The 26,404-nt window shown below is 41.4% G+C and overlaps 1 protein-coding gene across 2 annotated transcripts in view; it reads left to right on the top strand.

Annotated features, from left to right (window-relative positions):
• The window catches only part of LOC127434242 (amyloid beta A4 precursor protein-binding family B member 1-interacting protein-like), a 68,058-nt gene that overhangs the window by 33,829 nt on the left and 7,825 nt on the right, over window positions 1-26,404 (top strand). For both annotated transcript variants that reach the window (XM_051686831.1, XM_051686830.1), the window contains exons 3-10: window positions 653-749; window positions 2,860-3,110; window positions 7,197-7,274; window positions 18,998-19,157; window positions 21,053-21,174; window positions 21,672-21,746; window positions 21,992-22,135; window positions 22,871-22,981. In XM_051686831.1, coding sequence (XP_051542791.1) covers window positions 653-749; window positions 2,860-3,110; window positions 7,197-7,274; window positions 18,998-19,157; window positions 21,053-21,174; window positions 21,672-21,746; window positions 21,992-22,135; window positions 22,871-22,981 — 1,038 coding nt within the window. The remainder of the gene's footprint in view (window positions 1-652; window positions 750-2,859; window positions 3,111-7,196; window positions 7,275-18,997; window positions 19,158-21,052; window positions 21,175-21,671; window positions 21,747-21,991; window positions 22,136-22,870; window positions 22,982-26,404) is intronic.

The raw sequence follows: 26,404 nt of genomic DNA, 5'->3' as shown, positions 1-26,404 counted from the left end.
GCTTTAAATGAAGGTTGACAACATGAGTTTTTTGTTTTTTTTTTCTAAGAAATTTAAAGAACTGCTGTTGTTTTAACATGACACTGACCAAGATTTTTGTAAAGGTACATGTTGTGATTCCAAGCGTATCAATGTTTTTACTAAGAAGTGGTTTAATTTCCAGTAATCCCCTGTACAGTGTGCCTTATTTTTCTAATCTTTCTAGTGTCCTTAGTAGTGGTCAGGGTACATATAAACCAGCCATACATGCTGCAAGACTAAAAGCCTAAACAAATGGTTTTGTTGACTCAAAGTTCTACTTTGACAGAAGAGCATAACTGTTATCTCCCAATCAGACAACCACAATGAAAAATTTCATTTGATCCAAGTAATGAGACATACAGTAGATGTCATACAGGGTACATTGTCTCTGTTGGTTAAATGTGTGTGTAGTCCTGCATACTCTCAATATAAGTTGCTAAGTTACTGAAGTGCTATTTGAGCTGGCAGCTATATACAGTAAGCACAACATATCATATAAACAAGAAGCTGTATATTATATGCAGTGATATAGTGGTATTTTCGTCACTGTTAATGTTAATTCTGTATTTCAAAAGTAGCCTCCAGATACGTTATCATTCAGTCAGCTCGTTCCTCATTTGTCTTTTTACAGAGTTTGGGGCCAGAAGAGTCGGAGCCTTTGCCTAAACCTCCCTCCATTTCTGTATCTCGGGAAATTAACTTCTCCATTGGTTTTGCAGATATGAATGGTAAATAATATTTTAAACCATGTTTTTATTCTTAACTTTTTTTTACTTCTTTTTTCCAGCCCTGGTACATTGGGATCCAATTTTGGGCAAATATAATTTCTTGAAAATGTAGTTCAAGTGAATTTAAATAATAATAATAATAATAATAATAATAATAATAATAATAATAAATTATTATTTAAATTATTATTATTATTATTATATTTGTAATAATGAAAATCTATTTGTTAAAAGTATAGTATAATATTGTATAATATAAATAATATAATATAAATAAAATATAATTAATAATAATAATAATAATAATAATAATAATAATAATTATTATTATTATTATTATTATTATCATTATAAATTTGCATAGCATTAATGGCACAATTTCTTGAGAATGACCCAGGATGTATTTAAAAGGAGCTCTACACCAGGGGTTTTCAAACCTCCAAGGACCCCCAGATATGATGTCCCCCCAATCTGTCTGAGAAAATTTTAAGTGTGGTAGTATTTTAATTCATATAAGGCAGATGCTATTTGCATCTTGGCACCCCAACCCTGGTGCAAATAATGGTGGATACTAATTGCATCCTGGTGCGCATAGTGTCAGATAATATTTGCACTCATATTTGAATGCTAACATAGAGTATATGTGTTTATTGTGCTTATTTAGAGTCCCACAGACACACTACAGTAACCCCTACCTTAAACCTAACCTTAACCTTACCTTAGAAAAAAATAACCTTGGTTTTACTACAGTAACCATGGTTTCACCATGGTATTTTGTTGTCAATTTACAGTAACTCAAAATTATCCATGGTTACTATATTAACAACATATTACTGTAGGAACACCATGGTTAATTGCATTAAAACTATGGTTTCTACCAAAAAAAAACATGGTTACTACAATATTACTAAAGTAAGTGATGCAATCTACACACAAGCTATGCCAAGCCTCGAGAATGAGTGCAATCAGCAAACCCCGTCTCTGGATCAAACTCTTCTCTGCATTCTCCGACATCCAACGTGACGAAATCACTACATTAAAATCAACATTTATATTCATTTTTATCTATTATTTTAAGAAGTATTAAAGGAAACATTAAGTGTGGAAACAGGAAATCGGATGGGAAAAAGAGTGGGACAAAACTCAGATTCGAATCAAGGTCGCTAAGACAACAGTACGCATTCGTACACCATCTTTACACCCCACGCTACTGCAGTGACTAATTGTCTAGTTTGTTATATATTCCTGTGGTTTCACGAGAGTTAGTGAGCTTAAATGGCAACATCCGGTCAAAATAGTGGTAAAAATATTCAAAATTCACCCTATGTTCAATTAATTGTGGCAGGTGCTGTTTACACCATGGTGCAAAAAGACACTCCTTTTATATAACTGGCTTTTATATTGTTAATTTTCAAAAGCAAAAAAAAAAAAAAAAAAAAAAAATCTTAAATATTTTGCCAATTTTATATTAAAAATAATAACTTTCTTTTTATAGCAACTTTTAGTGCTTCACAAAACATGTATTCAAAACACACACAGTAAAACACAATGCATTCACATAGTAATAAAAGCAAGTCTATACAAATGAGTTAAAATGAGACTTAAAAACAGATGCAGATCCAGCAGATCTAATATCCCAGGGCAGGCTGTTCCATAATCATGGGGCCTTCACTACAAATACTCTACCACCTTTAGTTTTGTATCGGGAACAGCCAACAGTTCATGACAAAAAGATCTAAGTTGTCTAACTGTTTCGTAAGTCTTAAAAGTTATGCTAAATAATCTGGCTATGTTGAAAGCGTACCTTTTTTTTACCCTATATTTGAGTAATGTTCAATGTATAAACCTAAAGAGAAACCTTTTGATAAACTGAAATGGCAATCATGTCAAATTCAGTATATATCGATTTTTTACTTTCTTTTTTTATTTTTATTGATGTACACTTTTTTTCTCCTGTGAAATTTCCTACGGACCCTCTAGAACCTCCTCACGGTCCCCTGGGGGTTCTGGGACACCAGTTTGAAAACCCCTGTTCTTCACAGTTCACTCTGTATAACTTGTCAACCAAATCAGGTTGGTATTTCCATATATTGACTCCATATTTCCATAGAGTCCCTAAATGATCTGGAGGACAATGATTTAGATGCCCTGATGGCTGACCTGGTGGCAGATATCAGTGCCACAGAGGAAAAGTTTGTCTCAGAAAGAGAGAGCTCAACGGGGCCTGCTCCATTCGCCCCACCACCCGTACAGTCTCAGAGTAACTTTTGCCTCCCCCCGTCCACTGATGCTAACAGACCTGCAACTAACTCCACCTCCATTTCAGCTCCACCTCCACCACCCACTGCCAAACCATCAAAAGTAAGTATAATTTTGAGTCCACACACCCACATCGTCAGCCGAAGTGTTACAGAGTTTATATTAACTCAAACCCGGCCGAACAATGGATGTTTATGAATATAATAAAATTTTATTGCAGGAAACACTGTACAATAACAATCATTTTATGAGCTCTATGAATGTCTATTATCCATTTCATGTCTGCTTAGCGTGGAGAAAAGCCTAACAATAAAACGTATTTATTCTCAAATTGAAATGTTAGCTCCAGAGATGTAGGCCTAATATAGTGGTCATTTTTATTTGTATAGCACTTTTCACAACATACAAAGCAGCTTTTTAAAGCAGCTTTACAGAAAATTATGCTTTAACAAAAAATGAAACTGTAATATCTATAAAGTCTTAGAGTCATCATTGTGTAGTTTGATAAATATATGATTGTTAAGATGTGTATAAAAATAAATAATTAAGTAAATAAGTAAATAATAATTATATTTATAACCCCAGTGAGCAAGACGAAGGCGACTGTGGCAAGAAACACAAAACTCCATAAGATGTAGGTTAATGGCAACAAATACAGTGCTTGAAGTGGGCGGGTACTCACTGGTACAACTGCACATCTCTAATTTAGTTAACAGAGTACCGGCAGTTTTTCTTGCATAACACCACTTATTAGATTCTCCCAGTACAATGTAATTTCTTTAATTAATGTAATACAGTGGATGAATATTATTAACCCTAACCCACCAATTAATTGACCCTTCGATGGATTTTGCTAAAATTGCACCACAGAAGCTTCGCCAGCTGCTAAATTCGTCATTATTTACAACAGTTTTTTAGACCAGCAGCACAGCCAGGTAACTCTGCCTCTTCCGCAATGTACGGCAAGCCGTGTGTGTTGAGTGCATGAAGTGTCCAACATACCACACACAGTTTTGACGGTTGAAAAAGTGCATCATCTGGATACTTAAAGTACACTTATTTTTGTTGCATTTTCAGTGTAAACGTACTACTCGCACTACTTACACTACAAAATGGCGTAGAATAGTGCAGAAGTGTGCGGTTTGGGACGCACCAAAAGTCTTTCTAGCAAGCCAGTCCACTGGTGGCCATCTTTGGAATGCTCTCGGGAGGTTATTTCTTGTCATGCCAGTGCAGCTCTTATCTACTTGAATAGAGAAAGTCCAAAATCTCAAAAACGTTTGGTCAAGATTACGATCAAAGAACATATTTCAAATCAACAATGAAATCTGACAACACTGAAATCATAAATTGTGATTTTTCTTTCTTTTTTTTTTTTTTTACCTCATATTACGCTAAAAAATGCAATTTTCCTAGCTTGTATAGCTAATGAGCATGTGCATTCTAAAGTTGATGGACAGGTGATGTCTGTATCTAAAAGGTGATTGGCTCTTTTAACTGTAAGGCGGGACTTTCTTTCTTCATCCGTTGATCATTGGGTGCTCAGAGCTCCTTGGTTGAGCATTCCAATTTCTCCCATTCATTTTAATAGAAGTGGCCCGTCTCTGCTAAATAGTCTCTGACTTAGTTCAGTTACACTGCTCTTTAAAACATGAACTTGCAACTTTAGGTGAGCACATTTTATCGCATCTTATTCAATCAAAATGTATTCATGCAAATTGCGTAGCAGGTGCAGTCAAAACTACTGACTTAAAAAATTATTAACAGCTGTTACAGAATTAACGTCAGTTCATATCCATATCCAACTCTTTTCAACAAAAGTTAAATCGATGATGAAAAGTGAACCATGAAAGAAAATACACATAAACGTTTGCTTTTTTTGTCCATTCTTCAAGCGTTAAATTGGCATGTCTCATCTGTTCATGGTCAGCCGTGCTCGTCAAATGTGATAACGTGAAGTGTCTTTAAACCTGCATACATATCCTGATTGTGTTTGGTTCAATAATCAAACGTGTGTCAGAGTTCATCAAACATCATCAAAAGTAACAAAAATGTTTGGAGAAACTCCATACAAGAGTAAAAGTATTCATTTTATCTTCAAAATGCGGTGAAGTAAAAGTGAATGTCTCGACACAAAAAGTGGATGACTTTTTAATAAAGAAAGAATCTTAAGACAAGCAGTGACTTCTCTTACGAGTGCTTAAACATTTGCTGAAGTTTGCCAGAAATCAATACACTGCTGAATCCTTGGATGAATGTTCAGGTACAACATTAATGACCAAATTTACATTTATTGTTTAGTGAGTTGAATCATGCTCAGTATTTAACACGTTACTTTTTAGAAATTGATCATCTGGTTGTTTCTCACAAGGTGATTACAATACTTATTGAAAAATAACACTGCGTTAAAATGAAATAAGATAATGTAACACATTGGATGGTGTTTTGCTTATTCCTTTGTCTTGCGGGAGCCTAAAGGAACACTTTGAGAACCAGGAGGGACATCAGCAGCCAGGAACCAGCAAACAGACAATCTGAAGTTTTTATGTTGTGATGGACAAGAAACTGTTGAATATCATTGTTGGCACTGATTTTGTTGATAAGATGCCAGTGTTTAAGATTGTTTGCATATTTCTGACAAAAAGATTAACTTTATTGTTTCACAAATGGAGACCACATTTGTAGAGCACTTTCATGCTTTTTATGTTGAAAAACAAGAGCTCAACTTTTCAATTATGCCTGGTCCATTTCGGTTCTATAGGCCCTTTGAAATTAAGAAGTTGTATGGAACAGATTCACTTTTCTGTGTAGTACCAGACATTTGCTTTGGATAAGGCAGCTACTTGTTACATGCAATCAAATACTGTGTGTTTTGAGTTGCCTGTAAAAATTGTAAGCATGTAGAAGAAACAATACTTAATAGTTTTTGTATTATGGAGCGGTTTGTGGAGTGGTGATGGTTTGGTGGCAAATATAAACTATTACACGGAATACCTACCATGCTATAGTGTATAGTCAACACTATTTGAGAATACATTTTAAATTTAAAATTGAACATGAACTGCTACTATTCAGTGTTACTTTAACTCTGGTTCGGTGTTAAATTAGAAGCTCATATCAACTCCAATTCAATGTCCTTATTGTCCGTACTGTAGTTAAAATGTTACACTCTAGGAGTTTGTCATTTAATACTGTTGCATTGTTCAAAAATTCAACACTTTAGAAAGTGTTAATTTAATACTTTAACGGTGGTTTCCATATAAACACAGTGTTCATTTTAAATCTGTGGGTGTTAAATTTACAATTTCAAATGTGCAGTGCACTTGTCAGTCTGTCCTTTAAACTTCCCATTCCATAAATATGACAGATAATGATTATTTGTTGTGAAACCCCTCAAAGGCACCACATTGATTTTAGAACTAAATGACTGATCACACAATCTTTATAGCGCATAGTGGCTGGAGTTACAGCAAATAATGGTGCATAAACACATAACAAAAATACCATAAGGCATGGATTCTAAGAGAAATAGGCCTAACTGACTCATCCTTCAAACGGGCCAGATTAGGCCTGTGGGCCGGAAGTTGAATAAGCCTGGTCTAGTGTATAGTTGGCTCTGTTCCAAAACCTAGTGAACTTCCTACCTAGATAACATTTTAAGGCATCATATGTGCACTCCCAACAAGAAGGCTGTACGCAAAGAATACCTTGCTTTGGCCAAAATCTAATGCAGCATCACTTGTAATTTTATTTTTTGTATTATTTTTATTTTTTTGGCAGAGAATGCAGGGCGATAAGCTCATTAAATAAAGATTGTGGATGAGATGAGAGATAAATGACAACGATAAACATACTTTTAATATTAATATATTTTCATTTAATCCTGAAAGTTTTTTTTTTTTTTTTTTTAATAGTTCAGTCTAATTTCAAAATGACAGTGTTACCCTATATTTGTGTGTACTGTATATTTTTGTGCTTATAGAGTATCACATCATTAGCTTTGCAACATGCTAAAGTCTAACTATTTTGGAATTAAATGTTAGTCTAGTCAATTGTGCACTTCATGTTAAAAGTGTCCTTTGTATGACGCACAAAGCTGACTCAGTGAAAACTAAATATATCGAGTCAATAAATGGCTCATCTATACTGTTGTGTCTGTTAGCTAACAGTGTATTTTCATCTACCCAGGAAGAACTAGAGGAACAGATCAAAGCAGACAAAATCAAACTCGCCTTGGAGAAGCTGAAGGAAGCCAAAGTGAAAAAGGTAAGCGATGCAGTTGGATAAATAATTTTTCTGTCTTCAATGATTTCAAGATTATTATTCAGTGGGTCAAAAACACCTCAAAATGATTCATTCTAGCTTTGGCTGCCCCGAATCTGTTGCTGTAGAGCTTTCTTGAAATCCATTTATCAAAAAATGTCATTCATTGAACAGCAAAAATGTAGGTGTTTTTCATGACATAGCCTAGTTCTCGTCATTTCAAATCAAATCACTTTTATTGTCACACAAACGTATACACAAGTGCAATAGTGTGTGAAATTCTTGGGTCATTTGATGTCATATGGTTGAAACCGCTGGATCTGTTAGGTGGTCTGGATGAGAGGACATCTGCCACTGTAACGATGCTGCTGGCACTGGCAATGACGAAGATGAAGACGATGAATTGAAGAACCCAAGTGCAGTTTTATTAGCTAAAGTGAGAACCAATAAACCCTAACTATAAACATGAAAGAAACATAAAACATGAACTTGACTAGACTTGGCTTGACATAAACTTAGCTTGACATAGCATGACAATGTTACCAAACACACACAAAGTTACATTCAACAATACCTGACAATGGACAAAGGAGAACATGAGGCTTAAATACATGAACATGGGAGCACACATGACAAAGATAACCAATAAACACTGATAACTCTAAACAAGATAAGGAGACAATAAACCAGTGAAAACGTCCTGGTTTCTTGCGTAACCTCCATTCCCCAATAAAGGGAACGTGACCTTATGTCGATGTAGTGACACTAGGGGTCACTCTTGTGAGCCTGAAACACCTCTGGTATTTGATAAAAGGCCAATGAAAATTGGCAAGTGGTATTTGCATGCCACTCTCCCGGACATATGGGTATAAAAGGAGCTGGTATGCAACCACTCATTCAGGTTTTATGCTGAGGATCCGACACAAGGTCCGGCCATTTCAGCGGGTTGTGGCAGGAGGGACATCAGGGAACGGAGGTTACGCAAGTAACCAGGACATTCCCTATCTGTCACTCACTCGACGTTGTGTCTATGTAGTGACACTAGGGGTCCCAATACGAAATGCCGCAACTGGCTGAACTGTGTTACATGAACTGGCGGTGTGTGATGGGCAGACCACTATGTGCCTTGTAGCCAGCGCACCAGGCCGACACGTAACCTCCCCCAACATAGTTATGAGTGTCGAATGGCCCTTTGGGGACAAGTCGACTACCCAAAAGATAGAGACAGGCTAACCCAGTCGTGGCCTCTTATCCGACTGGGCCGCCAGGTCTAGTCGGGGGGTGTCCCTCCCAAGGGGAGGACACCGCGGAGACCACACCTCGCCCAAAGAGAGGGGGGGATATTTAAGTGGAAAAATATGTCACATGGTCTTGCCGACCATGTGGAGAGTCTCATGGTAGATCCTACCCAACGGGGAGGAGTTGCTACAAACATGGAGACTGTGGCAGAGGGGGCTCTGCCCAAGGAAGACGCAGTTTACCAACCGGGAAACGAATTAGCGGAAGATATACATCGCATGGGGTTACCTTACAGGGAACCGCCACATGCGAGCACCTACACCAGAACAGGGCTCTTAGTTAGCATGTGTACTGGGCTGGCAGTGAGTCTCTCCGAAAACTCGACTGCCACAGGGCTCAAAGGAAGTCAACCAGGGAACATAGTTTGTGAACACTACTGGGAATTATGGCGCACGTCTTCAGCTCAGAGGAGGTAAAAGGCGCTATGTGCAAGCGATACACCCGGCCGGCTATCCCAGGCTTATCCGTTTGTATTGCGTGCCACTACCCGGGATGAAACCGGTTTAAATCAAATAAAATCAAATCACTTTTATTGTCACACAGCCATATACACAAATGCAATGGTGTGTGAAATTCTTGGGTACAGTTCCGATCAACATAGCAGTCGTGACAGTGATGAGACATATACCAATTTACTATAACATCAAATTAACACAACACAATTTAAAGTCTAATAAACACATAATTACACACAACACAATATACAAATAATAATATACACTGTACAGTATACAATACACACAATATAGATACACATTATTCAATAAAAAAGTATATATAGTATATATAGAATGTACAGTAGGTTGTATTGTACTGAATTGACATTCAGGCTGTCGGTTGATAGTAAGTTGTTAAGAGAGAATATATATAATAATAATATAATTATGACAGTCCGGTGTGAGATATAAGAGTAATAAAGTGCAGTGCTGATGTCCGCTACAGAGACGGAGAGTGAACTAGCCTCTGTAGCTTCGGCCGCGAGAGCTCTCTCCGCGAGAGCGGTGTTATTTCCCTCAAAACGAGCATAAAAAGTGTTTAGCTCATCCGGGAGAGAGGCAGCGGTGTTCATGGCGGAGTTTTTATTCCCTTTAAAGTCTGTGATGATGTTAATTTCCTGCCACATGCTTCTAGAGTTGGTGGTGTTAAACTGTCCTTCAGTCTTGTTCTTGTACTGGCGTTTTGCTGTTCTGATAGTTTTTCGGAGGGCATAACTGGCTTGTTTATGCTCTTCCACGTTCCCGGAATTAAAAGCAGAGGTCCGCACATTAAGTGCCGTGCGAACATCGCTATTTATCCATGGCTTCTGGTTCAGATAGATCCGTGTTGTTCTGGTTGGAACAACGTCCTCTACGCACTTTCTGATGAAACACATTACGCTATCAGCGTAAAGCTCGATGTCGTCATCAGAGGCGGACCAGAACATCTCCCAGTCTGTGTGATCAAAACAGTCTTGTAGCATAGAGTCTGATTGGTCCGACCAGCACTGGATCGTTCTGAGGGTGGGTGCTTCCTGTTTCAGATTCAAGCAGAATGGAAGAGTGGTCCGATTTGCTAAATGGTGGGCGGGGGAGGGATTTGTAGCCATCCCGGAAGACAGAGTAACAACGGTCCAAAACCCGGTCCCCTCGTATATTGAAACTAATGTGCTGGTGGTATTTTGGTGTGACTGATTTGAAACTGGCTTTATTACAGTCCCCGGTCACAATGAACGCAGCCTCAGGGTGCACGGTTTCCTGCTTGCTTATAATCCCATACAGTTCCTCTTGAGTGCCCGGTCTGTGTCGGCTTGTGGCGGGATGTACACAGCAGTGATAATGACTGATGTGAATTCCCTCAGTAGACAGAATGGTCGACACAGAAGCATGAGAAATTCCAGATCAGGAGAGCAGAAAGACAGTAGAATGCTGGGTAGCGGGGTCGATTTGCGCGGCGTCTTACTCTGATGAGAATGCTGGCTCTGTTTCCTCATTTCCTCCTGCATTTCCGTGGCCGTGCAGCACAGACAAAGAGCTCCGCTTGCGTGTTTGTAAACAGCAAGTCGGCATTGAGGAATTTGAAGTCCGGGTTATGGTGTGTAATTGCTGAACCAATGTCCAAAAGTGTTTGTCTGTCATAGACAATAAGGCAGACAACATCCGAGACAAAAAACATAAGAATTGTAAACAAAATAAACAAAACACCACCATGTTGTGTCGGAGATCGCAACGCAGCAGCCATACTCAGCGCCATCTTGAGCACTGTGGCAACTACCTGGAGGCTGTAGAACCTTGCAAAGGTGTTGGGTGTTGCTCAGCCTGCTGCTCTGCAAATGTCTGTTAGAGAGACACCCCTAGCCAGGGCCCAAGAGGCCGCTACACCCCTGATAGAATGGGCTCATGGCCCTAACGGGGGCAGCACGTCCTGAACGTGATATGCCATAGCTATGGCGTCAATCAGCCAGTGGGCGATCCTCTGCTTGGAGACAGCGCTTCCTGTCTGCTGTGCACCAAAGCAGACAAAGAGCTGCTCAGAGATCCTAAAGCTCTGTGTGCGATCCAAATAGATGCGTAAAGTGCGCACCGGAGACAGCAACGACAGGGCTAGGTCTGCCTCCTCCTGGGGCAGCGCTCGCAGGTTCACCACCTGGTCCCTAAAAGGGGTCGTGGGAACCTTGGGCACATAGCCCGGTCGGGGTCTCAGGGTCACATGAGAGTAGCCCGGACCAAACTCCAGGCATGTTTCGCTGATACAGAACGCTTGCAGGTCTCCTACCCTCTTGATGGAAGTGAGTGCAGTCAGGAGGGCAGTCTTCAAGGAGAGTGCCTTAAGCTCAGCTGACTGCAAAGGCTCAAAGGGGGCTCTCTGTAGACCCTGAAGAACTACAGAGAGGTCTCATGAGGGAACGAGGTGTGGTCTGGAGGGGTTCAGCCTCCTAGCACCCCTCGGGAACCTGATGATCAGGTCGTGCTTCCCTAAGGACTTATCGTCCACTGTGTTGTGTTTTGCTGCTATAGCAGCAACATAAACCTTCAAGGTGGAAGGGGACAGCCGCCCTTCCAACCTCTCCTGCAGGAAGGAAAGCACTGATCCGACTGCGTATCTCTGGAGGTCTTCCCATTGGGAAGAATACCACTTAGCGAACAGATGCCACTTAAAGGCATACAGGCACCTCATAGAGGGGGCCCTAGCCTGAGTGATTGTGTCTTCCACGTCCCGTCCAGGGGCCAGACATGGAGATTCCAGAGGTCTGGTCACAGGTGCCAGATGGTGCCCCGTCCCTGAGAAAGAAGGTCCTTCCTCCAGGCATGTTTCGCTGATACAGAACGCTTGCAGGTCTCCTACCCTCTTGATGGAAGTGAGTGAGTGAATTCGCCGGGGGGCTGTCACGAGGAGCGTGAGATCCGAGAACCACGTCTGGGTGGGCCAGTAGGGTGCTACCAGGACGACCTGTTCCTCATCCTCCCTGACCTTGCACAGAGTCTGTGCAAGTAGGCTCACTGGGGGAAACGCATATTTGCGTAGGCCAGGAGGCCAGCTGTGTGCCAGTGCATCTATGCTGAGGGGTGCCTCGGTCAGGGCGTACCAGAGCGGGCAGTGGGAGGATTCTTGGGAGGTGAAAAGGTCTACCTGTGCCTGTCCGAATCGACTCCAAATCAGCTGGACCACCTGAGGTTGGAGTCTCCACTCTCCCCTGAGGGTAACCTGCCGTGACAGCGCGTCTGCTGTAGTAATGAGGTCACCTGGGATGTGAGTGGCTCACAGCAACTTGAAGTGCTGCTGACTCCAGAGGAGGAGATGGCGGGCGAGTTGTGACATACAATGAGAGCGCAGACCGCCTTGGCAGTTGACATATGCTACCGTTGCCGTGTTGTCTGTCCGAACTAACACGTGCTTGCCCTGGATTAACGGCCGAAACCTCCGCAGTGCGAGCAGAATTGCCAACAATCCGAGGCAGTTGATGTGCCAATGCAGTCACGGGCCCGTCCATAAGCTGGCAGCTGCTTTCCAGTTGCAAACAGCGCCCCAGCCCGTTTTGGAGGCATCTGTCGTGACCACGACATGCCTGGACACCTGCTCTAGGGGAAAACCTGCCTGTAGAAATGAGAGGTCGGTCCAAGGGCTGAAAAGATGGTGACAGACCGGCGTGATGACCACGCGATGTGTCCCACGGCACCATGCCCATCTCGGGACTCGAGTCTGAAGCCAGTGCTAAAGTGGTCTCATATGTATCAACCCGAGCGGGGTGGCCACCGCTGAGGATGCTATATGCCCCAGGAGCCTCTGAAAGAGTTTCAGTGGAACCACTGTTTTCTGTTTGAACGCCTTCAAACAGGCCAGCACTGACTGTGCGTGCTCGTTCATGAGGCGCGCTGTCAAAGAGACTGAGTCCAACTCCAAACCGAGGAAAGAGATGCTCTGAACCAGGAGGAGCTTGCTCTTTTCCCAGCTGACCCGAAACTCTAGTCGGCTGAGGTGTGAGAGCACCAAGTCCCTGTGTGCATGCAACATGTCCCGAAAGTGAGCTAGGATTAGCCAATCATCGAGATAGTTGAGAATACGAATGCCCACTTCCCTTAACGGGGCAAGGGGTGCCTCTGCGACCTTCATGAAGATGCGAGGGGACAAGGACAGGCCGAAAGGGAGGAACTTGTACTGATACGCCTGACCCTCGAATGCAAACCGCAGGAAGGGTCCGTGTCGAGAAAGAATCGAGACGTGGAAGTACGCGTCCTTCAGGTCTACCGCCGCGAACCAATCTTGATGACGGACGCTCACCAGAATGCGTTTTTGCATCAGCATCTTGAACAGGAGTCTGTGTAAAGCCCAGTTCAGTACTCATAGGTCCATGATTGGCCGCAACCCACTGCCTTTTTTCGGTACGATGAAGTAGGGGCTGTAAAACCCCTTCTTCATCTCGGCCAGAGGGACAGGTTCTATCGTACCCTTCCATAGGAGGGTAGCGATCTCTGCATGCAAGGTAGCAGCATTTTCGTCCTTCACCAAGGTGAAGTGGATACCGCTGAACCTGGGCTGACGCCTGGTGAACTGAATCGAGTAGCCGAGTTGGGACCAGCCATCGCGACAGATTGGAAAAATCAAGCCACGCATCCAAGTTCCGCGCAAGTGGAATTAAAGGGACAACTTTGTCGGACGTACCGGCAGGTGGGGCCTCGTGGCGGGGTGGAGCTTGAGGTGCCACACCATGTCGTGGCCGTGCTGAGTCTAGGGACATCGAAGCACTTACCTGGCTCCTTGCGACCACCCTCGAAACAGCCTGGGATGGGGGAGGAAGAGGCCTGTCCTCGCAACCCGTGGAGACTGTCACTTCGGGGGCAGATGTGTGCCACAGCTGGGTGAACAGGGGCGGGGAGACCACCGCTGGAGCACCAGTCCTGCAAGAAAAAACCAGTGGACGGTGGTCGTGATGACAACCGTGCACACCGAGTATGTGACCCAGGGAAGGAGGAAACCGCTCTTTTGCTGAACTGTTGGATACCGCAGCCACTTGGGCATGTGGCAAAATCAAATAAAAAGGCAACAAAAGATTCTCCACCCGGCCCTCCACTGGGGGATGGAGTGATCTTACTACCATCTCCAGTGCAGTGGGTTTCATCGACCCTGGGTTGCCCATCTCAGGGGTGCTTTGACAACCTTCATAGGTTCTTAGCGGCCGACCGTGAGATGGGTGGCATCTGCTTCCTGCGTTGGTCTCTACGCTGGGGCCGGGCCGAAGGGGCGGGCTGTGGTGGAGCCAGTGCAGTCACCGCAGGGGGACGCCCTTGGCGATGAGCAGATGGGGTGCGGGATCTTGAGCCGCGCCGGGGGAGGATATGCCAGATAGCCTCCGTCTGCTGCTTCACTGTCGAGAAATGCTGGGCAAAGTCCTCGACGGTGTCGCCGAATAGGCCAGCCTGGGAGATGGGAGCAGCAAGAAACCGTGTCTTGTCAGCCTCACCCATCTCGAAAAGGTTGAGCCAAAGGTGGCGCTCCTGGACCACTAATGTGGACATCGTCTGCCCGAGAGATCGCGCCCTGACCTTCGTTGCTTGGAGAGCGAGGTCAGTCACCGAGCGCAGTTCCTGCATCAGATCTGGGGCGTAACTACCCAAGCGCCTTGGCTTGGTGGACCTGCAGGAGAGCCATGGCATGCAGGGCAGAGGCGGCTTGTCCAGCAGCACTGTAGGCTTTGGCAATCAGAGACAACGTGAACCTACAGGGCTTGGACGGGCTTGGACAGGGCTCTGTGGGCATAGGTGCACCAGGGGAGAGCGGAGGGTTCCACTGTAGCCTGACCCTCGTGGCCACCCGGGAAAGCATGTCCGTCATCTCTGCATCAGCCTGTGACTGGGCAATCGACCCCAAGGGGGGAGCCCAGCTGAGGCTTCTGCGTCCGACTGGACAAGCCCGTTCTCTGATGCTGCGTTCGAGAGCTCATCAGCTTCGCGGGCTCCAAACAAGAGGTCGAACTCACCATGAGACGAGCTGGTGGACTCATCCGGAAGCCCGATCGGGGCAGACGAGCTTGCTGGGGAATGGGAGGTCCGCGGGGGGATACCCAGCGGAGGTGATCCCATTGGAGTCCCTAAATCGCCCCCAGTGCTAGCCGCGCTGGCCTCAAATCCATAGGTAGAAGGACCGAGGCGGGGAGCAGCTGGGGTGGCATAGGTGCACATAGGCTTTCTTTCTTACAAAAGCAAGCCGCGACCACAACGTTGCCATGGTCATGTTCTCGCAGTGAGAACATGAACCATCCATGAACGCTGCCTCTGTGTGGGTCGCGCCCAGACACGAAAGACAGCGATCATGACCATCTGAAGTTGAGAGGTAACGACCGCAACCAGGAATAACACATAATCGGAAATGCATCTTTAAAAAGACGTGTCTTTAAAAAGATGTTCTGTGTGTGCCACTCTTTTAGAGAAATATACTCTTTCAGAAAATATACTCTCTTTTTTCTGCCGAAGCACCCAGTGGCGTTCTCTGCAGTGCACCAGTGCAGAGGAGGGAGAAGCCGCTGAAATGCGCCGTCAGATCCAGCAGAGGTGAATGAACAGTCGTGAGAATTCAGCTCAATGAGCTTGACCATTTGGCTCCGAAGGCAAAATCTGAATGAGTGGTTGCATACCAGCTCCTTTTATACCCGTATGTCCGGGGGAGTGGCATGCTAATAGCACTCGCCAATTTTCATTGGCCTTTTATCAAAGACCAGAGGTGTCTCGGGCTCCCAAGAGTGACCCCTAGTGTCACTATATCGACACAACATCGAGTGAGTGACAGATAGGGAACAAGACACATGAACATGGAGGGAAAACATTAAATAACATGACAAGGGAACACATGACATGAAACAGGAGCTAAACTTTTCAAAATAAAAGACATGAAGTACATGAACATACACATTAAACATTACAGCCACATTGATCCATTTCTGAAAGTGTATGTCAGTTAGATGTTGTCATCTCTAAAGCATACCTGCACCCTGCTGCACAGTCAGAAATGTGTTCATGCACAACTTTGTGGAAGCCAAAAGAGGCCTCCAGTAGGACATCCATTAGGAAACAAAGATCTCTTTAATATTTCTCTAATACCTCTTCTATATCTCTGAGATGATTAAATAGAGGAATTGAGACTTAAGTCTCCTTCTCGGATGTTCCTGATCAAGAGATTCAGAAGGGATCTCAGCAATTTCTCAAACTATAGATTTGCCAAGATACCAAAGTCTGGAATCAAAAGTATGGGCTTGTATGATCAATCGACAAGTCAAGTGTACGTTGGAGGTGAGCTGTCAGAACCTTTCATCATCACAACAGGAGTCCTACAAGGAGACATTCTAGAACTGTTTCTCTTAATAATAGTCAGATTATGTCTCCAAACTATCCACAGGCGATTTTGGATACCTAACACACAAAGAAACATCTCTACTAAAAAGTCAACAACCGCAGCGATCTTGCGCAAAGAAAATGGAAGAAACGCCTGAACGAAAGCTGAACGATCTTTCATTCACGGACGACATTGCACTTTTTGAAAACGATAAAACTCGGGCACAACAACAACTTTCTACCAACCAGCAAAACACTGCCGCGGTGGGGCTTGAGATAAATGTAGAAAAGACCGTCCAAATTCAATTTAACGACAAATCCTGAACTCAAACACAACTAGTCATCGATGGAAACAAAATCGCGATTGTCAATGACTTCAAGTATCTGGGGTCTTATATAGTATCAACCGAGAAAGATGTCGAGAATCGAATCTCCCTCGCCTGTGTTGCCTTCACCAAACTCAAAACCATCCTGAGATCACCCAGACTGAAAGTGAAGTTTAAGATGCGGCTTTTCAATGCAGCTTGCAAATCTCTGCTGCTTTATGGATGCGAGTCTTGGGCGCTCACTGAGGCACTGGAGCACAAACTCCACATCTTCACCAGAAAGTGTTATTGGATCATGCTGGGCATCAATCAAGCTGAAGCTCATATGACTAATCAAGAACTTTACAAGAAAACTGGCCAAATTCCAATCAGCTCAACTATAAGATTGAGACAGCTGCAGTTTATTGGACACTGTTTACGAATGAACAAGTGCGAACTGGCGAACATCTATGCCCTCTACAAGTCAGAAGTAACATCGTACCCACGTGGTAGACAGCAATTTTCTTATTGAGAAAAAGTGTATAAAGATATTAAACACTTAGGCCTGGAATTGGAAAAAGAACATCCAATGCAAGAGGTCACCAGATTGGCAGAAGATAGAAAGTTGTGGAAGTTGTGGAGTATTGTCGCGCCTAACAAGCCCGCCCGATGATGATGATGATGATGGACCTACAGAGCTGAAATAGTCTTCTAAAAATCATTGATTGTGTTCTGCAGAAGAAAGAAAGTCAAACACATCTGGGATGGCATGAGGTTGAGTAAATGATGAGCGAATTTTCATTTTTGGGTGAACTATCCCTTTAATTTCCCTACATTTATGCGTCTCATCTACACTAAAATGGCATTTTCCTGCACTGAAAATTAAGCATTTTGAAAACACTCTCCATTACTTATATACTTTAGAAAATGGTGACATTTTAAAACAGATTAAATGATAATAGATTAGGGTGGATGTGGCCTAAGTGTCTCAAACAAAACTCTAAATATCTTTCAAGGATTAATGCTACAAACCTTACAAAGATTGGTCAGTCCAGTGCTTCATTCTATCTGAAAAGCAACCAGGTACCTTGTAAAAATGTTTCCTGGTTGACTGATAAACACCTGTTTGCCCTTACTCCCAAGAGCATAGCGGATCAGATTGGAGCTGGTGATTTCAGACTGCTCTTGACATTTTTGTGTGCAGAATGCATCAGACAGTCAGTGAATGAACCGTGGGTGGTCCATAAGCAAGACTAAAGAGCACAACAGTGCCCCGCCCATTAAGCCATCTAGGTACTTGAAAGTATTTTTCCCATTCATTATTTCCATAGGAATTTCACAAAACCTGTCATTAAAAAGTTATAAGCCATGAACCAAACCAACCAGCTCCGAGATGAATCACAATATTACAAATTTTTATTTGAAGCAAAAAATTATTTAAAAATTGGACAAATAGACAAAGGCACAAAAAGTTTGAGAGTGAAGAGTGAATAAATTGAATCATTCACAGTGCATCATGGGAGTGGACGGTCTCTGCAGAGCTCTTTTGGTGCACTTTGTTGGCTGCGACTATCTGATTGGTGGAATGTTTCTCTTCAGGTTCATGGGTAGTGTAGTTCTTCAACAGGAATTCACAAGGGAAATAAATATTAACACTTTACAATAAGGTTCCATTTGTTAACATTAGTTAACAACATTAGTTAACATTAACTATGAACAAAACTTTTACAACATTGATTAATCTTAGTTCATATTAATTTCAACATATACTAATACATTTTTTAAATCATTGTATTTGATCAAATTAGTTAATGCACCATGAATAGCATGATCTAACAATAAACAGTTGTTTATTAAGAACAAACTTTAACAAAGATTAACAAATGCTGTTAAAAATATATTGTTAATTGTTTGTTCATGATACCTAATGCATTAACTAATGTTAATGAATGAAACCTTATTGTAAAGTGTTACCAAAAAAAAAAAAAAAAAAAAAAAGAAGAAGAAGAAGATTGAAGTAATGCAGACTGATGGTTTCAGCAGAATCATACCATCGATTAACAACCTCGAAGCTTTATAATTTCAAATGAATTTGCCCATGGAAAAAAATGAATGGGAGTTTTACTTCTGGAAACAGACTGTTGCACTCTATTGGTCAACCAGCTTCTCCAGAAAGACCATGCTGGTCAAAGGTGACCCTTGTTTTGTAGTATAGATGTAAATGAATTGTCAAAATTGAATGCAGATCTCTCTTTTAAAAGCAAAACAACAAAGTGTGGCTATCCTACTAATTGCATATATACTTATTTATTATTTGTGACAGCTGGTTGTGAAGGTGGAGATTACGGATGGAGGCTCGAAGACCCTGATGGTAGATGAGAGACAAACGGTCAGAGAAGTGACGGACAACCTGTTTGAGAAGACACACTGCGACTGCAACGTAGACTGGTGCGTGTGTGAGACCAACCCTGATTTACAGACTGGTGCGTATCATCCATTCAGTGTTCATCATGTTTATAGTACTGGATTTCTCAAGATGATGGAGTGTGTTTTTATTGGCGTGATGACAGCCAGGCTCCAGTGAGCTCACGGTACAGCACTGACGTACCACCTTCCATACACATTCACTCTCACACACCAAATGACAGGTGGGTTTCATTTACTACCCCAGACACCGTCAGTCAACCTCCATATCATGAGGAAATACAGTTCTTATGATCAAAATCCCCCATTTCAATCTCTCCATCTGCTCTGAGTCTTTTTCTACAGCCATTACCATCTGTTTGCTTTATGGCTGCCAAATTTTAGATTGAAAGAGACTGGTTTTATCTTTTGTTATTCCATTTGTTCTTCAGGGATTGCAAAGACAAAGATTTTAACCTTCAGTAACAACTTCTACAATGCTTACAGTGTCCTTAAAGAATAATGAAATAAGAATTAAACTACTAAAATTAGACTAAACTGTGCAGACGGCGAGATAACTCACTGGGGTTTGGAACAGAGTTATTGTTAAAGCTCTGGAAATGTATTACACCCAAGTTAATTTAAGAGAAGCATGGTGAGATAATACAAAAATGCACTCATATGATGATGTTTCCTACTGTGAGTGACTTATAACCATGAGAAAAGGGCTGATGATGGATGATCTAAACAATCTTGAGTTTGACACAGAAACAAATACAGTACACTCACATGCTTGTGCGTTGTTTCCTCCTGTACGGATAAACAGTTCCTCACCAACATCTGCTCACATTGGGAAATTGTGCATATGCTTAATGTGAAAATAGCTTCCATTTACTGTCTTTGAGACAGACTCAAACCATGCCAGAACCACATAAAACCACGACCACCCATCATCTCTTCTCATTCCGGAATTTAATCAGAAGATGTGGTCTGTGAACCTAAGATATGGCAGCCAACATAGTACATACTGCATAAGAGACTCTCACTACAGTGTCTGGGTGGGCAATGAGAGGTTCAACCATTAAAGGACTAACAATACCTGAAACAAGTTTTATTAGACATAAGAACAACCAGTGTAGGGGAGATTACTTCTTAACTTTAGTCCAATACGGATTACAGATTACGTGACTAAAATTTTAATCAGTTTTGTAAGCTTTTACATTACATGTTTTGTAATCTAATCTGATAACTTTTGGGTTAGGCCTACTTATTGCAAATAAGGAACGGGACAGCATTGTCTTCAGTGTATATATGTGGTGTCTTGCCTATGTATTTCAGGTTCTGGTTTAGACCACTTTTCTTTTTTTCTTCTATTTTTTATATAGTAGTAAATTATGCTCTAGTTATTACTGTTGACTGATAGGTAATGTAATGAAATATGTAATCATGTAACCTATAAAAAGTAACTTTGATTGAATATGCACATTTTAAAATGTAATCTAATTTCAAGTTATGTGTATTTGTGATCTGATTACATAATAAAATTACAAATGTAATCTATTACTACCTTGCACTGATAACAACATATTCAAATAGATTTCCACTGTAAGCTTGTAGTTCTTTTGAAATATATTTTAAAAACATTTGCTTCCTCACAAGTATTTTCAGATGCTGTATTTATGACTGTTTTGCTGTTTTATTATGTTTTACCAATGGTCCATTTTTTTAGTTTCATAGATGAGGGTCACAGTGTCATATTTAGATTTTTTTTCAGACAACTGTATTTAAAAATATCTCCTTTTCCCCGCTTTTGATTCTTTATTTGCAATTATTATTCTTTTTTAAAGAAAGAAATCAGTATTCTCACAATCTGTGATGTGATATTATCAATATTTAGTTAGGAATGTTTAGGTCATCCAGAATGAACAAAAACAGTCTAAATGAGATTGAGAATTTGAGTTTGAACTTTCCACAGAACGAGGTTTTGAGGACCATGAGAACCTGGTGGAACCTCTGTCTACATGGCAGAGAGACAGTGAAAACAAAGTGCTTTTTCAAGTGAAAAAAGACAAGTATGAAGTCTTTAAAAACCCTCAGGCAAGTGCTTTTATACAGTCACAATATCTGTGCTTTCTATTAATACCCATTAAATGAATGCTTATGACATCATTACATTCAGTAAATTGCAGTATGTGGTTGCTGTTAGTTTAAGGACTATGTCAATTCCCAAACAAATACAATTCAGTGAAAAACTTCTGTTTTTCTTGCATACAGTTTGTAAGCTCACTGAAAATGGAACAGAAAACAAAGATAAATGTAGAGTTTAACACTTTATTTCTATAATGGTAGAAGTGTGTTTGCTGATGTTAAGATTTCTGTGTACAATCGTAAGTGTATCTTGACCGCTCGACCACTGGGGGAAAACTGAGTCATCCAAATCCATGGCCTTATGACGGACATGATGTTGAAAATTACTGTCATGAATGTTACGTAATTACGCACAAAGTTGAAGCATGCTTCCAAAAGATAGTTTTGATGAACAGTCTGATCAAGAAAGGCTGTTGAATGGTGATGCAATCAATCCTCTTTTCCAGGTTTTTTATTTATGGAAAAAGGATAAGAAGTCTCTCAAGGACATGAAAGAAAAAGATAAAAAGCAACTGCTGGAGGTGGGTCTGGCTTTGACTTTGATATAATCAAGAGATTTCATGGTTTGTTAGAGATGAAGACATATTCCAGGATGTAATAATATAAATTTAACAGAGCCAGATGTAACATCATCTGGATTTGAAGCTTCTTGAAGTTGATGCAAAGGCCTAAACAATTACGAGAAATGTTACATTAGCCTAAGTCTAGATTTGCTGGGTCCGAAATATGAGACAGGTTCTCCTAAACTCTTCATTCCTGGGTGTAGGAGAACTTCTGTGGACCCTCCGTCATTGTGCCTGACCTGGAGGGGGTTCTGTATCTGAAGGAGGATGGGAAGAAATCTTGGAAACAGCGTTACTTCCTTCTGCGGGCCTCTGGATTGTATTACTCACCCAAAGGCAAGACCAAGGTCAGGCAGCCCAAACAGTACAACATACTCTGCATTTATTTTGACTAGATATGGAGTTTAGACAAATACTCAAGCATCAAAGACACTATGAAATCCTAATTGTAGTTTTATGTCTTAGTTATGAAAGCCAAAATGAATGTGTTACAACAGACTGAAACTAACCGCATCTGGATCTGTTTCTCTGACCCAACGATGTGAGCACTCTGCGTTCGAAAGTCCAGAGCCTTTACATTCCAAACGCTATCAATCATGTACATTACCGTTTCAGTTATTTGTTGTTTGCTCTGAAGTCCTGCCCATTTGATAGCTTGCCTAATCATCATATAGAGAAGCTGGGCTTCGAGGCTGGACAAAAATACATTGATTGAAAATTCAATGTCCAATAAACAATCAGATCATTTTTCCAGTGCAAATAGCACTCACGAAGCTCACATAGACTCCCAGAGAAGCATGGCATCCGGGCAAGGACCTAAAAAGACCTGTTTGGAGCCTCTCGTCCTTTTGCGCCATTGATTTAAATTGTACAGGTATCTGCTATAGACCCCCATTAAACTAAATTTCAAGAGTAAACCCGAGGTTATATTTTTGTGATTACCCTTTACCCTCTGCTACATCCATCCGCAACTAGGCTATCATTCATCATTAATACGTCATTTTATTTATAGTATTGCATATCAGTGTTTTATGAATTAACATACTGAATTTGAGTCACTCAAGTGTGGTTTTCTCTCTCAGGCATCACGGGATCTTGTGTGCTTGGTGCAGTTTGACAATGTGAACGTATACTACTGCAAAGAATATAAAAATAAATACAAAGCACCCACAGACCACTGCTTCATCCTCAAGGTAGTTTTTCATCATAATAAACCACTCACATTATCAGATGCTATCCACACAAAACAATGAAAAAGTAACTTTGACAATTTCTGCTACTCTGTACTTTTTGGTTTGTTTTTGACATTCAGTAATATTTAAAAGCATTCTGGGTTTAAGTAAAGCACTGCATTATCTTCTGTCTAGAATATAGTAAGTTGTAATGATAAGTCAATGGAGTTTAGATCCATGTGCAGCTTTAATCATAATAGACGTAGTAATACAGACAGGCAGGGGTTCAATCACCAGCAACAGTACTATCAAAGGAAATCCAGAGTGGTAGTAAATAAACAGGCAAGAGGTCAGGGCAGGCAGCAGACAATCACAGGTTATATCCAGGAAATCAATGCAGTAATAGTAGGCAGGCAGCAACAGGTCAAGACAGGGTAAAAGGACCAGGATCATACACACAAAAAAACCTCATAGAACGCTTAGAAATGTCAGCCAGGGCAAAACAAGACTTCACAATGACAGTGAGTGAGTGTGAGACTTAAAGAGCTGAATAGATTGGAAACAGGTGAACAGGTAATCATTGCCAGGTACGGGGATTATGGGAAATGGAGTCCAGAGAGTTAAAGTCAATCCCCAGGTGATGGAGCCCTCTGGTAGTGAGTGGGAGGAACAACAAAGGCGGGATTCATGACATAAGTATATTGATATTCTTTATCTGGCAGTAGAAAAATAATCGCTTGCAAGTTGGTCAAAGGTAGGAGAGCTTGTTTCTTGAGGCTTGGGTTTCCCAAAAGCTTCAGCTGAGAATTTGATACCTTACTACCTTGAAATCAGAAGTATAAATAGCTCTCAGCATTCTGTTTGATCATCTGAATTTTAGGAAACTGAAACCCTCATGTCATTTCCCCTGCAAAATGCTCTTCAATCAGGAGTAGTCCTGGACTTGAAAGCAGACATAATGGACATGAAGATTAGAGCACCAAAAGCTGTAAATTACATGCCTTTAAAAGCATCAATTTCCCCTCAAGATAGCAAGTAGGAGTGGAGCATTGGTCTGGAGATGACCTTTTTTCAACCCAACAATATGCTGCACTGGTCCAAATCCCTAAACTAAATTCCTGTTGTAGCAAAAATGGCACAACTATTCTCAGGCCAGTGTTACAGGGCAGTCTCAGCTTTTCAAGTAATTTAGTGTAATAACAAGGGATCTTTAAGGTCCCCAGGCAGTAGGGCATGTATCTTACAATATATTAATGTACTATAAATCTAATCTGCTCCTTTTCATAAGTGTCCACTCAAAGATCATTACTCAAGGTTGTAGGTGTAACTCCCTAATCCTTGGTTGTTAAACAGAAATTGCACAATGATTATTTCAAGGTGTGAACCTCCTCTAAGCCTGTTGTATTAATATATCATGATTACCCAAATGACTACCCTCAAAGATAAAAGCGGGGCTGTTGCATTTGAACTTCCAGAATGCAGGAAGTGGTTGGGGAAGCATCTTTTCCCATTTAGCTTGCAGAGATGAGGGTTGGCATTACATGTGGCAACAAAAAACATCAAGGGGTGGGCTTTTGAAGTTTCAAGGAAGGTGAATATTTCTTTGGTAGCAATGGGCTACATTGTTTAGAATAGATCTTTATATGTCAGCAACAGTGGTAGGTGGTTTCACACAGGTAGCGTGTGAAGAGTTTATAAACTTGCTCAAATTCTGCTACAGAATTTGAAGTGAAGCTTGTCTATGGAAAAAGCAGAGCATTCAGCCAAATTACACAATCGCAATAATTTGTTAATTATGGCATTTGTTAATAATTTTGAATGCATGAGCAGAGAAAACAAGCATTATTTTGGAAACATTACTAGGGTTTCAATTGTCATGATATTAACTGTGTTTCCATCCATGCATGTTTATTCTAATTTTGGGATATTGCATAAAAAATGCTGGATGGAAAAACCAAGATGTGACTAAAATCTCCAAAAGGTGCATAAAAAAAATGTATATGCTAACTTGAAGTGGACATTTTTTTTTCTCATTAAGAAGACATAAACTTTGATGAAAACACATTTTGCAAATACAGTATATTCCTACAGAATTTATATAGTAATATACTGTAGATGTGCATCAAAAAAGTCATTATGGGGGCCTGGGTAGCTCAGCGAGTAAAGACGCTGACTACCACCCCTGGAGTCGTGAGTTCGAATCCAGGGTGTGCTGAGTGACTCCAGCCAGGTCTCCTAAGCAACCAAATTGGCCCGGCTGCTAGGGAGGGTAGAGTCATATGGGGTAACCTCCTCATGGTCACTATAATGTGGTTCGCTCTCAGTGGGGCGCCTGGTGAGTTGTGCGTGAATGCAGCGGAGAATAGCGTGAAGCCTCCACACGAGCTATGTCTCCGCAGTAATGCGCTCAACAAGCCACGTGAAAAGATGCACGGTATGATGGTCTTAGACACGGAGGCAACTGAGATTTGTCCTCTGCCAGCCGGATTGAGGCGAGTCACTACACCACCACGAGGACTTAGAAAAAGGGGAGAAAGTCATTACATTTAATAAAAGACAAAAAGTGGCTTCAACTTTCATTTTCATTTCCAATTTGTGGGCAATTTCCCCAGAATTGAAGATTTTTTCTCTTAAATATTTGGGGTGGAAGTGTATTATTCGCAAATTGTTTTTGTGATTTAAAGATTTTGCTCATAAATTAAATTTGCAACTATTGTTAATCATGAGGTTCTAAGCCCAGGGTCTTAACTGTAGATTCTGATACATCATAGCATCTAGACAAACACTACTTGCATGCAGCTTACTTACAGCCAGCCCAGTGACAAAGACATTTGTTTTTTATTAGCTAAGCACAAAAAATTACTTGTCATCCAGTAACAGTATATCCTTAATATCCATCTGGAAATAAAAAGTTGTGTGTCCTCAGCATAACAGTGAATGGCACATTACCTAATAATTCTACCAAGTAGGGGCACATAAAGGAGAACGATAGAGGACCTAAGAGTGAGCCTTGTGGCACTCCACTGCCACTTTATCTGTATTAGGTCAGTTCTTTTTTACACATTAGGTGCTAACAGTCTGGCAAGGATGACTGAATCAGGCTAGAGCTTGTAAAAAATGCTAGCATGGTTTTCAAGCCTCTCTAAAAGTAATTTTACAATCCATAGTATAAAACACAGCACTGAGGTCTAGTACAAAAATTATATAAGGCGGCAGATTTATGTTACACTATGACCTTGCGCTTCATGGACGGGTTTTCGCTGTTGTGCACCGTCTCCATGTTTATATCTGCATCTTCTGCTGAACATGTTTACATACACATCTTCACGTGAACATCGATGGGGGAAATAAGGTGGCGGGAGGCTTAAGCCCAGTAAGCCTGTGCATAATGCGGCCCTGTGTGTGGCGCATTATGAAGCTCACAATACAGCAACGAAGGCCCCG

Source organism: Myxocyprinus asiaticus, chromosome 44 (genome assembly GCF_019703515.2).
Source record: "Myxocyprinus asiaticus isolate MX2 ecotype Aquarium Trade chromosome 44, UBuf_Myxa_2, whole genome shotgun sequence".
Lineage (NCBI taxonomy): Eukaryota > Metazoa > Chordata > Actinopteri > Cypriniformes > Catostomidae > Myxocyprinus > Myxocyprinus asiaticus.
This window is presented reverse-complemented; position numbering and strand designations above follow the sequence as displayed.